We start from the raw sequence: 15,973 nt of genomic DNA, 5'->3' as shown, positions 1-15,973 counted from the left end.
TTTTGCACTTGTTTTTTTTAGACTTACCTGGAGACTTAAGCACTTTGACAACAAGCAATTATTGTTCATTTATGTAAGCATAAGTAGACAATTCTACAGCATGAACTGGTTATTTCCAGTTTTTGCGGTTGGCTCGGACCCTGAAGCACTACGGTTACATGCAGTTCCACCCGTGTGTGGCAGACTACCCCCAGCCTGACTCTTCAGTATTAATATCAGCAGGAAATAAGGAACTCAACTTCCAAGTACAGTTGAAACCGGTACAATTTTTTGTGTTAACTATTTCTAACAATCTCTTTTTAACTCCTAAACCAGCATATTGTCGACTCCATGCGCAAACGACATAGCTAAGAAACCATTACTTTTCAGGAGAAGAAAAACTTCATATCTTTTGTACGAACGGGAACAGAAAAAACGTCAAATATGTACTTAACATTTGTGTTTGTGTGAGTTACAATATTTTGTTTTAAAATAAAGCATTAAAGTGGAATTGATTGTATAGACATTTAAACGACTAAATGTTTCTTGAAAACCCTTCAAGGGGTATAGGAGATACGCAGTGGTCACCAAATGTGAGGATTCCAACCTTTGAACTTCAAGTGTGACCTTGACCCTGAGCTGGCATGGCCGAGACCTGGGCTCAGGACATTGGCTGAATGAGTAAAACATTTGACCCATATTTCATGAAAACAAAACACAAGGGAATATGAGATACGGAGCAGACACAAAATACTTATTACGGACAGACAGACAGACTGACAGACGAAGGCCATTTTTATAATCCCCTCACACATTACGTGGCGGTGAATCAGAATGTTTTGCTATAAGGACAGACGCTTTGATGACACTTGGGTCATGACAACTGTTTTTATTCAATACAATCACAATACTGACCTTAAGTATTTCATCTCTGAAATCAATGATAAGGGTATCAACACTTAGAAATACCTCTGATTTGTTTTGTCACAATCTTAAAGATTCAAGAATATAAAGCAAAATACTGCCTGCATTTCTATCACTTAGAAACATAAGTACAATTATGTAAAATTATATGCTGAAATTTGGTATATTTAATAGGATTTTTTTTTCGGTACAGTCGGGTTATGGATCCTTCTTCAGAACCGACCTTCTTGTGAGGCTCTGGTAAACAATTGTAGCTTTCATCGTACTTTGTCTTGTACATTATTTTACCGTCATCCGTGTACTTCAATAATCTGATATCACTCACAGTTGGTGATCCTACACTGCTACCAGGTCTTATGGATGAATATCTACCAAGTTTGCTGTAGTCCATGAAGAATCTACATATTTCACCTCGTACGGACCAGGAATCTTTCATGCAGAGACAGTGGCATCCACTTAGTGCTGAGGCACATAAATAGCATGATGAAGTTTTTTCTAGTTTCTCTTCTGCCCTTTTGTGTTTTGGTTTTCACTGTTCTTTGACACTATAGACGCTGTCACACTTTTGTTCAATCTTGTTCGAGGACCATCAGATCAAGAACTGAGCAGACTGACACAATTGTTGTTGATGAGATATTTGTATATGAAAGTTATAAGTGGTCAATATCCTGACACAACAAAATCACTCGGAAATCTTCATCAACCAATTTGTGCACTTAGAAACATTCAGAATTTTTAATGATTGTAAGTACTGTAGAAAACACAACATTGATAATTGGCATTTACTTTATCACACCAGTATAGATTTCTTCTTTTGCGCATGGAGATTTTAAGAACCAATCAATTAATGTCATTTAATCACATGAATATCTCCCTGCTTTCTGATTTGATAGATACAGCATTTGAGCAAACAACGCTGGAGAGTTTTGATCAGAAGTTGATATAAAAAACAAAGATTCTCCAAAACATAGATATGTCAATTGCGCGTGGAGCCGACGATATTTTGATAAAACTTGAAGTGAATAGAGATCATATTAAAACAAAAAATACAGTCTTAATTATTTTTAAGCAGTTTAAATCCAAATCAAATCAATTAGATAAGTTCTGGCATTTAATTTGATGTATGAAAATAAAATATATGTATATTGTTTTTTTTGCTCATCTGTTTATCAAAAAAATAAGTTGAAGTATTGTGAAAGCCATGGTGTGACTGTAGTCAGTGTGCAAACGCTTTAACCTAGGCCATATCTGAAATAAAAAATGTTCAAGATATTCCTTTGAAACTGAAGACACATGTTGGCAGAGAAAATACACAAACATGTAGCAAGACCTTTAACTCTGCCTTTAATAATTGTTAAGTTATGCCCCTTTTTGACTTAATAAACAACAGATGTTGTCATCCACTTTCAGTGCTCTTGTCTTCATAATTCATTAATACATGTAAATACTTCCTAGTGAAAAATTCAACTGAATGTTAAATTAATGCATTATTTTTGCCAGGACATAGTTAAGGAGGGATCATTCAAGATCACAAGAATCCGGTGCTGGAGAATTACCACAACTGTAAGTGTGCAAATTGCGCCTTGCAATAATTACATTTCATTATTATTGTCTAAGGAAGTTATCTTCAAAATAAATGTTGTTTAAAAGCTACACGGATCGTTGTATTACTTTTAAGCACACTCATCTTAAATTTTAAACAAATACTCTATGTGTAGTTTGTATAAATTTCCTGAACATTTATTTTATATTTGCAATGTTTGATAAAATATTTTTCTCATTAAAAAAGGGAATGAGTCATAGTGGTTATCTGTAGCATTAACCTGAAAAATGATTATTATAATCTGTTAGATTAATTATTATCATTGATTATGTTCATGACTTTGGGCAGGTTTTAAGATAAATCTAGTATGTTATTATTATTATTCCTACCCAGGTGGCTGACAAGGAACCAGAGCAAGACAACACAAACCTGGAGTTGTCCTTTGAATACCTCATGGCTCGAGACACATTGCAATGGATCACAGTACAGTCTCAACAGGTACTTACTTTATAGCTCAAGACACACTTCATTATATTGCAGTACAGTCTCAAAAAGTTTGTACCTCCAGGGACACTGCATTTATTCATTCTACAGTCTCAACAGGTGCGTAAACTCATGGCTGAAGACACACTGCTGTGGATCATAGTACAGTCTCAACAGGTGGGATAACTCATGGCTGGAAAAACACTGCAGTGAATCACAGTACAGTCTCAACAGGTGCGTAAACTCATGGCTGGACACACACTGCTGTGGATCACAGTACAGTCTCAACAGGTGTGTAAACTCATTGCTGGACACACACTGCAGTGGATCACAGTACACTCCCAACAGGTGTGTAAACTCATTGCTGTACACACACTGCAGTGGATCACAGTACAGTCTCAACAGGTGTGTAAACTCATGGCTGGACACACACTGCAGTGGATCACAGTACAGTCTCAACAGGTGTGTAAACTCATTGCTTGACACACACTGCAGTGGATCATAGTACAGTCTCAACAGGTGCGTAAACTCATGGCTGGACACACACTGCAGTGGATCACAGTACAGTCTCAACAGGTGTGTAAACTCATGGCTGGACACAAACTGCAGTGGATCACTGTACAGTCTCAACAGGTGTGTAAACTCATTGCTGGACACACACTGCAGTGGATCACAGTACAGTCTCAACAGGTGTGTAAACTCATTGCTGGACACACACTGCAGTGGATCACAGTACACTCTCAACAGGTGTGTAAACTCATTGCTGGACACACACTGCAGTGGATCACTGTACAGTCTCAACAGGTGTGTAAACTCATTGCTTGAGACACACTCCAGTGGATCACAGTACAGTCTCAACATGTGCGTAAACTCATTGCTTGAGACACACTGCTATAAATCACAGTACAGTCTCAACAGGTGCGTAAACTCATGGCTAGAGACACAGCTGTCGATCACAGTACAGTCTCAACAGGTGAGTAAACTCATGGCTGGACACACACTGCTGTGGATCACAGTACAGTCTCAACAGGTGTGTAAACTCATTGCTGGACACACACTGCTGTGGATCACAGTACAGTCTCAACAGGTGTGTAAACTCATTGCTGGACACACACTGCAGTGGATCACAGTACAGTCTCAACAGGTGCTTAAGCTCATGGCTGGAGACACACTACTGTAAATCGCAGTACAGTCTCAACAGGTGTGAAAACTCATGACTGGAGACACACTGCTGTTAATCACAGACTTCAGTCTCAACAGGTGTGTAAACTCATGGCTGGACACACCCTGCTGTTGATCACAGTACAGTCTCAACAGGTGCATAAACTCATTGCTGGACACACACTGCTGTGGATCACAGAACAGTCTCAACAGGTGCGTAAACTCATTGCTAGACACACTCTGCAGTGGATCACAGTACAGTCTCAACAGGTGCGTAAACTCATTGCTGGACACACACTGCAGTGGATCACAGTACAGTCTCAACAGGTGCGTAAACTCATTGCTAGACACACTCTGCAGTGGATCACAGTACAGTCTCAAGAGGTGCGTAAACTCATGACTGGAGACACTGCTGTGGGTCACAGTACAGTCTCAACTATTGTGTAAACTCATGACTGGAGACACTGGTGTGGATCACAGTACAGTCTCAGCAGGTGCGTAAACTCATTACTGGATACCCTGCTGTGAATCACAGTTCAGTCTCAGCAGGTGCGTAAACTCATGGCTGGAGACACACTGCTGTTAATCACAGTACAGTCTCAACAGGTGTGTAAACTCATGACTGGAGACACTGCTGTGGATCACAGTACAGTCTCAGCAGGTGCGTAAACTCATGGCTGGACACACACTGCAGTGGATCACAGTACAGTCTCAACAGGTGTGTAAACTCATGGCTGGACACACACTGCAGTGGATCACAGTACAGTCTCAACAGGTGTGTAAACTCATGGCTGGACACACACTGCAGTGGATCACAGTACAGTCTCAACAGGTGTGTAAACTCATGGCTGGACACACACTGCAGTGGATCACAGTACAGTCTCAACAGGTGTGTAAACTCATTGCTGGACACACACTGCAGTGGATCACAGTACACTCTCAACAGGTGTGTAAACTCATGGCTGGACACACACTGCAGTGGATCACAGTACAGTCTCAACAGGTGTGTAAACTCATGGCTGGACACACACTGCAGTGGATCACAGTACAGTCTCAACAGGTGTGTAAACTCATTGCTGGACACACACTGCAGTGGATCACAGTACACTCTCAACAGGTGCGTAAACTCATGGCTGGACACACACTGCAGTGGATCACAGTACAGTCTCAACAGGTGTGTAAACTCATTGCTGGGCACAAACTGCAGTGGATCACTGTACAGTCTCAACAGGTGTGTAAACTCATTGCTGGACACACACTGCAGTGGATCACAGTACAGTCTCAACAGGTGTGTAAACTCATTGCTGGACACACACTGCTATAAATCACAGTACAGTCTCAACAGGTGTGTAAACTCATTGCTGGACACACACTGCAGTGGATCACAGTACAGTCTCAACAGGTGTGTAAACTCATTGCTTGAGACACACTCCAGTGGATCACAGTACAGTCTCAACAGGTGGGTAAACTCATTGCTTGAGACACACTCCTATAAATCACAGAACAGTCTCAACAGGTGCGTAAACTCATGGCTAGAGACACAGCTGTGGATCACAGTACAGTCTCAACAGGTGCGTAAACTCATGGCTGGAGATACAGCTGTGGATCACAGTACAGTCTCAACAGGTGAGTAAACTCATGGCTGGACACACACTGCTGTGGATCACAGTACAGTCTCAACAGGTGTGTAAACTCATTGCTGGACACACACTGCAGTGGATCACAGTACAGTCTCAACAGGTGCTTAAGCTCATGGCTGGAGACACACTACTGTAAATCGCAGTACAGTCTCAACAGGTGTGAAAACTCATGACTGGAGACACACTGCTGTTAATCACAGACTTCAGTCTCAACAGGTGTGTAAACTCATGGCTGGACACACCCTGCTGTTGATCACAGTACAGTCTCAACAGGTTCATAAACTCATGACTGGATACACACTGCTGTGGATCACAATACAGTCTCAACAGGTGCGTAAACTCATTGCTAGACACACTCTGCAGTGGATCACAGTACAGTCTCAACAGGTGCGTAAACTCATTGCTGGACACACACTGCAGTGGATCACAGTACAGTCTCAACAGGTGCGTAAACTCATTGCTAGACACACTCTGCAGTGGATCACAGTACAGTCTCAAGAGGTGCGTAAACTCATGACTGGAGACACTGCTGTGGATCACAGTACAGTCTCAACCGATGTGTAAACTCATGACTGGCAACACTGCTGTGGATCACAGTACAGTCTCAGCAGGTGCGTAAAACTCATGACTGGATACCTTGCTGTGAATCACAGTTCAGTCTCAGCAGGTGCGTTAACTCATGGCTGAAGACACACTGCTGTTAATCACAGTACAGTCTCAACAGGTGTGTAAACTCATGACTGGAGACACTGCTGTGGATCACAGTACAGTCTCAGCAGGTGCGTAAACTCATGACTGGAGACCCTGCTGTGAATCACAGTTCAGTCTCAACAGGTGCGTAAACTCATGGCTGGAGACACACTGCTGTTAATCACAGTACAGTCTCAGTAGGTGCAAAAACTCATGACTGGAGACCCTGCTGTTAATCACAGTACAGTCTCAACAGGTGTGTAAACTCATGACTGGAGACCCTGCTGTTAATCACAGTACAGTCTCAACAGGTGTGTAAACTCATGACTGGAGACACTGCAGTGGATCACAGTACAGTCTCAACAGGTGTGTTAACACATGACTGGGGACCCTGCTGTGGATCACAGTACAGTCTCAACAGGGGTGTAAACTCATGACTGGAGACCCTGCTGTTAATCACGGTACAGTCTCAGCAGGTGCGTAAACTCATGACTGGAGACCCTGCTGTGGATCACAGTTCAGTCTCAGCAGGTGCATAAACTCATGGCTGGAGACACACTGCTGTTAATCACAGTACAGTCTCAACAGGTGTGTAAACTCATGGCTGGAGACACACTGCTGTTAATCACAGTACAGTCTCAACAGGTGTGTTAACTCATGGCTGGACACACCCTGCTGTTGATCACAGTACAGTCTCAACAGGTGCGTAAACTCATGACTGGAGACACTGCTGTGGATCACAGTACAGTCTCAGCAGGTGCGTAAAATCATTGCTGACCATACACTGCAGTGGATCACAGTACAGTCTCAACAGGTGCGTAAACTCATGACTGGAGACACTGCTGTGGATCACAGTACAGTCTCAACAGATGCTTAAACTCATGGCTGGACAAACACTGCAATGGATCAGAGTAAAGTCTCAACAGGTGCGTAAACTCATGACTGAAGACACAGCTGTGGATCACTGTACAGTCTCAACAGGTGCGTAACCTCATGGCTGGAGACACTGCAGTGGATCACTGTACAGTCTCAACAGGTGCGTAAACTCATTGCTTGAGACACACTCCAGTGGATCACTGTACAGTCTCAACAGGTGTGAAAACTCATGGCTGGACTCACACTGCAGTGGATCACTGTACAGTCTCAACAGGTGGGTAAACTCATTGCTTGAGACACACTGCTGTTAATCACTGTACAGTCTCAACAGGTGTGTAAACCCATGGCTGGACACACACTGCAGTGGTTCACTGTACAGTCTCAACAGGTGCGTAAACTCATGGCTGGAGACACACTGCTATAAATCACAGTACAGTCTCAACCGATGTGTAAACTCATGGCTGGACACACACTGCAGTGGATCACAGTACAGTCTCAACAGGTGGGTAAACTCATTGCTTGAGACACACTGCTGTAAATCACAGTACAGTCTCAACAGGTGTGTAAACCCATGGCTGGACACACACTGCAGTGGTTCACTGTACAGTCTCAACAGGTGCGTAAACTCATGGCTGGAGACACTGCTGTAAATCACAGTACAGTCTCAACAGGTGCCTAAACTCATGGCTGGACTCACACTGCAGTGGATCACTGTACAGTCTCAACAGGTGCGTAAACTCATTGCTTGAGACACACTGCTGTAAATCACTGTACAGTCTTAACAGGTGGGTAAACTCATTGCTTGAGACACACTGCTGTAATTCACGATACAGTCTCAACAGGTGGGTAAATTCATGGCTGGAGACACACTGCTGTAAATCACAGTACAGTCTCAACAGATGCGTAAACTCATGGCCGGAGACACATTGCTGTAAATCGCAGTACAGTCTCAACAGGTGCGTAAACTCATGGCTGACCATACACTGCAGTGGATCACAGTACAGTCTCAACAGGTGCGTAAACTCATGACTGGAGACACTGCTGTGGATCACAGTACAGTCTCAACAGATGCTTAAACTCATGGCTGGACAAACACTGCAATGGATCAGAGTAAAGTGTCAACAGGTGCGTAAACTCATGACTGAAGACACAGCTGTGGATCACTGTACAGTCTCAACAGGTGCGTAACCTCATGGCTGGAGACACTGCAGTGGATCACAGTACAGTCTCAACAGGTGTGTAAACTCATGGCTGGACTCACACTGCAGTAGATCACTGTACAGTCTCAACAGGTGCGTAAACTCATTGCTTGAGACACACTCCAGTGGATCACTGTAAAGTCTCAACAGGTGTGAAAACTCATGGCTGGACTCACACTGCTGTAAATCACAGTACAGTCTCAACAGATGCGTAAACTCATGGCTGGACTCACACTGCAGTGGATCACAGTACAGTCTCAACAGGTGTGTAAACTCATTGCTTGAGACACACTGCTGTAAATCACAGTACAGTCTCAACAGGTGTGTAAACTCATGGCTGGACACACACTGCAGTGGATCACTGTACAGTCTCAACAGGTGGGTAAACTCATTGCTTGAGACACACTGCTGTAAATCACAGTACAGTCTCAACAGGTGTGTAAACTCATGGCTGGACACACTGCAGTGGTTCACTGTACAGTCTCAACAGGTGCGTAAACTCATGGCTGGAGACACACTCCAGTGGATCACTGTACAGTCTCAACAGGTGTGAAAACTCATGGCTGGACAAACACTGCAGTGGATCACTGTACAGTCTCAACAGGTGGGTAAACTCATGGCTGAAGACACACTGCTGTAAATCACAGTAGAGTCTCAACAGATGCGTAAACTCATGGCTGGACTCACACTGCAGTGGATTACAGTACAGTCTCAACAGGTGGGTAAACTCATGGCTGGAGACACACTGCTGTAAATCACAGTACAGTCTCAACAGGTGCGTAAACTCATGGCTGGAGACACACTGCAGTGGATCACTGTAAAGTTTCAACAGATGGGATAACTCATGGCTGGACAAACACTGCAGTGAATCACAGTACAGTCTCAACAATTGTGTAAACTAATGGCTGGACAAACACTACAGTGAATCATAGTACAGTCTCAACAGGTGCGTAAACTAATGGCTGGACAAACACTGCAGTGAATCACAGTACAGTCTCAGCAGGTGCATAAACTCATGGCTGGAGACACACTGTTGTGAATCACAGTACAGTCTCAACAGGTGCATAAACTCATGGCTGGACATACTTCTGTGGAGCACAGTACAGTCTCAACATGTGCTTAATCTCATGGCTGGAGACCAAAACTATAAATCACAGTACAGGCTCAACAGGTGCGTAAACTCATGGCTGGACACTCTACAGTGATTCACAGTACAGTCTCAACACATGTGTAAACTCATGACTGGACACACACTGCTGTAATTTACAGTTCCGTCTCAACAGGTGCGTAAACTCATGGCTGGACACACACTGCAGTTGATCAAAGTACAGTCTCAACAGGTGCGTAAACTCACGGCTGGAGACACACTGCTGTAAATCACAGTACAGTTTCAACAGGTGTGTAAACTCATGGCTTGGCATACACTGCTGTGAATCACAGTACAGTCTTAACAGGTGTGTAAACTCATGACTGGGCATACACTGTTGTGAATCACTGTACAGCCTCAACAGGTGTGTAAACTCAAGGCTGGAGACACACTGCTGTAAATCACAGTACAGTCTCAACAGGTGCATAAACTCATGGCTGAAGACACAGCTGTGGATCACAGTACAGTCTCAACAGGTGCGTAAACTCATGACTGGAGACACTGCTGTGGATCACAGTACAGTCTCAACAGGTGCGTTAACTCATGGCTGGACAAACACTGCAGTGGATCACAGTACAGTCTCAACAGGTGCTTAAACTCATGTCTGGACAAACACTGCTGTGGATCACAGTACAGGCTCAACAGGTGCGTAAACTCATGTCTGGACAAACACTGCTGTGGATCACAGTACAGTCTCAACAGATGCTTAAACTCATGGCTGGACAAACACTGCAATGGATCAGAGTAAAGTCTCAACAGGTGCGTAAACTCATGACTGAAGACACAGCTGTGGATCACTGTACAGTCTCAACAGGTGCGTAACCTCATGGCTGGAGACACTGCAGTGGATCACTGTACAGTCTCAACAGGTGCGTAAACTCATTGCTTGAGACACACTCCAGTGGATCACTGTACAGTCTCAACAGTTGTGAAAACTCATGGCTGGACTCACACTGCAGTGGATCACTGTACAGTCTCAACAGGTGGGTAAACTCATTGCTTGAGACACACTGCTATAAATCACAGTACAGTCTCAACCGATGTGTAAACTCATGGCTGGACACACACTGCAGTGGATCACAGTACAGTCTCAACAGGTGGGTAAACTCATTGCTTGAGACACACTGCTGTAAATCACAGTACAGTCTCAACAGGTGTGTAAACCCATGGCTGGACACACACTGCAGTGGTTCACTGTACAGTCTCAACAGGTGCGTAAACTCATGGCTGGAGACACTGTTGTAAATCACAGTACAGTCTCAACAGGGGCCTAAACTCATGGCTGGACTCACACTGCAGTGGATCACTGTACAGTCTCAACAGGTGCGTAAACTCATTGCTTGAGACACACTGCTGTAAATCACTGTACAGTCTTAACAGGTGGGTAAACTCATTGCTTGAGACACACTTCTGTAATTCACGATACAGTCTCAACAGGTGGGTAAATTCATGGCTGGACAAACACTGCTGTAAATCACAGTACAGTCTCAACAGGTGGGTAAACTCCTGGCTGGAGACACACTGCAGTAATTCGCAGTACAGTCTCAACAGATGCGTAAACTCATGGCTGGAGACACACTGCTGTAAATCACAGTACAGTCTCAACAGATGCGTAAACTCATGGCCGGAGACACATTGCTGTAAATCGCAGTACAGTCTCAACAGGTGCGTAAACTCATGGCTGACCTTACACTGCAGTGGATCACAGTACAGTCTCAACAGGTGCGTAAACTCATGACTGGAGACACTGCTGTGGATCACAGTACAGTCTCAACAGATGCTTAAACTCATGGCTGGACAAACACTGCAATGGATCAGAGTAAAGTCTCAACAGGTGCGTAAACTCATGACTGAAGACACAGCTGTGGATCACTGTACAGTCTCAACAGGTGCGTAACCTCATGGCTGGAGACACTGCAGTGGATCACAGTACAGTCTCAACAGGTGTGTAAACTCATGGCTGGACTCACACTGCAGTAGATCACTGTACAGTCTCAACAGGTGCGTAAACTCATTGCTTGAGACACACTCCAGTGGATCACTGTAAAGTCTCAACAGGTGTGAAAACTCATGGCTGGACTCACACTGCAGTGGATCACAGTACAGTCTCAACAGGTGGGTAAACTCATTGCTTGAGACACACTGCTGTAAATCACAGTACAGTCTCAACAGGTGTGTAAACTCATTGCTTGAGACACACTGCAGTAGATCACTGTACAGTCTCAACAGGTGCGTAAACTCATTGCTTGAGACACACTCCAGTGGATCACTGTAAAGTCTCAACAGGTGTGAAAACTCATGGCTGGACTCACACTGCAGTGGATCACAGTACAGTCTCAACAGGTGGGTAAACTCATTGCTTGAGACACACTGCTGTAAATCACTGTACAGTCTCAACAGGTGCGTAAACTCATGGCTGGACTCACACTGCAGTGGATCACTGTACAGTCTCAACAGGTGGGTAAACTCATTGCTTGAGACACACTGCTGTAAATCACAGTACAGTCTCAACAGGTGTGTAAACTCATGGCTGGACACACTGCAGTGGTTCACTGTACAGTCTCAACAGGTGCCTAAACTCATGGCTGGAGACACACTGCTGTAAATCACAGTACAGTCTCAACAGGTGCGTAAACTCATGGCTGGACTCACACTGCAGTGGATCACTGTACAGTCTCAACAGGTGCGTAAACTCTTTGCTTGAGACACACTGCTGTTAATCACTGTACAGTCTCAACAGGTGGGTAAACTCATGGCTGGAGACACACTGCTGTAAATCGCAGTACAGTCTTAACAGGTGGGTAAACTCATGGCTGGACAAACACTGCAGTGGATCACTGTACAGTCTCAACAGGTGGGTAAACTCATTGCTTGAGACACACTGCTGTTAATCACTGTACAGTCTCAACAGGTGGGTAAACTCCTGGCTGGAGACACACTGCAGTAAATCGCAGTACAGTCTTAACAGATGCGTAGACTCATGGCTGGAGACACACTGCTGTAAATCACAGTACAGTCTCAACAGATGCGTAAACTCATGGCCGGAGACACATTGCTGTAAATCGCAGTACAGTCTCAACAGGTGCGTAAACTCATGGCTGAAGACACACTGCTTTAAATCACAGTAGAGTCTCAACAGATGCGTAAACTCATGGCTGGACTCACACTGCAGTGGATTACAGTACAGTCTCAACAGGTGGGTAAACTCATGGCTGGAGACACACTGCTGTAAATCACAGTACTGTCTCAACAGGTGCGTAAACTCATGGCTGGAGACACACTGCAGTGGATCACTGTACAGTCTCAACAGATGGGATAACTCATGGCTGGACAAACACTGCAGTGAATCACAGTACAGTCTCAACAATTGTGTAAACTAATGGCTGGACAAACACTACAGTGAATCATAGTACAGTCTCAACAGGTGCGTAAACTAATGGCTGGACAAACACTGCAGTGAATCACAGTACAGTCTCAGCAGGTGCATAAACTCATGGCTGGAGACACACTGTTGTGAATCACAGTACAGTCTCAACAGGTGCATAAACTCATGGCTGGACATACTTCTGTGGAGCACAGTACAGTCTCAACATGTGCTTAATCTCATGGCTGGAGACCAAAACTATAAATCACAGTACAGGCTCAACAGGTGCGTAAACTCATGGCTGGACACTCTACAGTGATTCACAGTACAGTCTCAACACATGTGTAAACTCATGACTGGACACACACTGCTGTAATTTACAGTTCCGTCTCAACAGGTGCGTAAACTCATGGCTGGACACACACTGCAGTTGATCAAAGTACAGTCTCAACAGGTGCGTAAACTCACGGCTGGAGACACACTGCTGTAAATCACAGTACAGTTTCAACAGGTGTGTAAACTCATGGCTTGGCATACACTGCTGTGAATCACAGTACAGTCTTAACAGGTGTGTAAACTCATGACTGGGCATACACTGTTGTGAATCACTGTACAGCCTCAACAGGTGTGTAAACTCAAGGCTGGAGACACACTGCTGTAAATCACAGTACAGTCTCAACAGGTGCATAAACTCATGGCTGAAGACACAGCTGTGGATCACAGTACAGTCTCAACAGGTGCGTAAACTCATGACTGGAGACACTGCTGTGGATCACAGTACAGTCTCAACAGGTGCGTTAACTCATGGCTGGACAAACACTGCAGTGGATCACAGTACAGTCTCAACAGGTGCTTAAACTCATGTCTGGACAAACACTGCTGTGGATCACAGTACAGGCTCAACAGGTGTGTAAACTCATGTCTGGACAAACACTGCTGTGGATCACAGTGCAATCTCAATAGGTGCATTAACTCACGGCTGGACAAACACTGCAGTGGATCACAGTACAGTCCCAACAGGTGCTTAAACTCATGTCTGGACAAACACTGCTGTGGATCACAGTACAGTCTCAACAGGTGTGTAAACTCATGTCTGGACAAACACTGCTGTGGATCACAGTACAGTCTCAACAGGTGCGTAAACTCATGTCTGGACGCACTGCAGTGGATCACAATACAGTCTCAAGAGGTGCGTAAACTCATGGCTGGACACACTGCTGTGGATCATAGTACAGTCTCAACAGGTGCGTTAACTCATGAGTTGACACACACTGCTGTGGACCACAGTGCAATCTCAACAGGTGCGTAAACTCATTGTTGGACAAACACTGCTGTGAATCACAGTACAGTCTCAACAGGTGTGTAAATTCATAGCTGGACACACTGCTGTGGATCATAGTACAGTCTCAACAGGTGTGTAAACTCATGACTTGACACACATTGCTGTGGAACACAGTAAAGTTTCAACAGTTGCTTAAACTCATGGCTGGACACAACTGCTGTGGATCACAGTAAAGTCTCAACAGGTGCGTAAACTCATGGCTGAAGACACACTCCAATGAACCACAGTACAGTCTTAACAGGTTGGTAACCTCATGGCTGGAGACACACAGCTGTGGATCACAGTGCAGTCTCAACAAATGATACCCACACTGCAGTATATCACAGAACAGTCTCAATATGTTGGTTACCTCATCACTTAATACCACTGCAGCTGATCAGTGCAGTCTTACCAGGTAACACCCACCTTGCATTGTATCACAGAACTAGGGATGGCAACGAGTACCCGAGTACTCGAGTACTCGATCGAACGTCCGAGTACTCGAGTACCAAATCACTACTCGAGTACTCGGAAAAAAACAAAACTATATAAATCACCAAATACACGATTTAAAGACAAAATATCAGATCTGGTTAGTTGCCAAGAGGACAATTTACGGTCCCTTTAATCCCCGCTGTATACACAATTGACCTCAATCAATTAGTTGACAGTTGTTGTGATAGTTGCAAACTGTCAACAAACGACCCCTAATTCAAATTAGCACTGAAGTCAATTAGCGAAGTTTTGATAGCGGTACTTTCACCTACACTATTCTATTGTATCTCAATTAGAGACCGTTACGAGAATTGATTTCTTAATGGGCGTATTTTAACTATTTTTGCAATGATTATCACAATTTATTGGTTGATATTAAATCAAGAATTATGAATATTAATGAGGTAAACAACACTTACACAGTACGAAAAACTATCATTTAAAAAAAAAATGTAGAGTAAACAACTCAACAACTGAACTTCGTATTGAATTTAGTTCACTATTTTTATGTATGCCATTAATTTTTGTTCATTGTAATTCTGATTGTTGTTCATTTCTGCAGTGCATACTTGTATAAAATGAAACGAATAAGACAAATTAAAAGCCTGAAACAACATTTGTTTTCTTTTTATATCATTTTTTTGTTAAAATAGTAAAAATATGTAATGAAAGTTTACTTTAAAGGTGAAAATGACCAATAATACGACCAACGCACAATATACGTCATTAACGATACATGTATAAACAATCTTGTCTTTGCGAACACATATTCAATTTTTCCGAGTAATCGAGTACCCGAGTACTCGATCGAACGATCGTCCGAGTACTCGAGTATTAATTTTACTACTCGTTGCCATCCCTACACAGAACAGTCTCAACAGGTACGTACATCATAGCTCTAGACACTCTTTAGTGGATCATAGTAGAGTCTCAGGTAGGAAATGTTTAATCTTGGTCTGTTTTTATAATACATCCTAATTCAGATTTTATTTTAGTTTTCAAAGCAATTTGTTTATGACAATTTAAAGATGTACAACAATTAAAACATTTGTTTTAATTTGTTGATCTCTGTAAAACATTTATTTTAATTTACCTAAAACGATGAATAAATATCAAAAACAATGATATAATGGTTATTATGAAGGATACTA

At 43.4% G+C, this 15,973-nt stretch overlaps 1 protein-coding gene across 2 annotated transcripts in view; it reads left to right on the top strand.

Moving 5' to 3' along the window:
• The window catches only part of LOC128205293 (sorting nexin-17-like), a 74,278-nt gene that overhangs the window by 34,190 nt on the left and 24,115 nt on the right, over positions 1–15,973 (top strand). For both annotated transcript variants that reach the window (XM_052906826.1, XM_052906825.1), the window contains exons 10-12: positions 120–260; positions 2,404–2,466; positions 2,840–2,944. In XM_052906826.1, the coding sequence (XP_052762786.1) occupies positions 120–260; positions 2,404–2,466; positions 2,840–2,944 (309 nt within the window). The remainder of the gene's footprint in view (positions 1–119; positions 261–2,403; positions 2,467–2,839; positions 2,945–15,973) is intronic.

Source organism: Mya arenaria, chromosome 10 (assembly GCF_026914265.1).
Source record: "Mya arenaria isolate MELC-2E11 chromosome 10, ASM2691426v1".
NCBI lineage: Eukaryota > Metazoa > Mollusca > Bivalvia > Myida > Myidae > Mya > Mya arenaria.
Note: the sequence above shows the minus strand (reverse complement) of the source record. Positions and strands in the feature narration are given on the sequence as shown.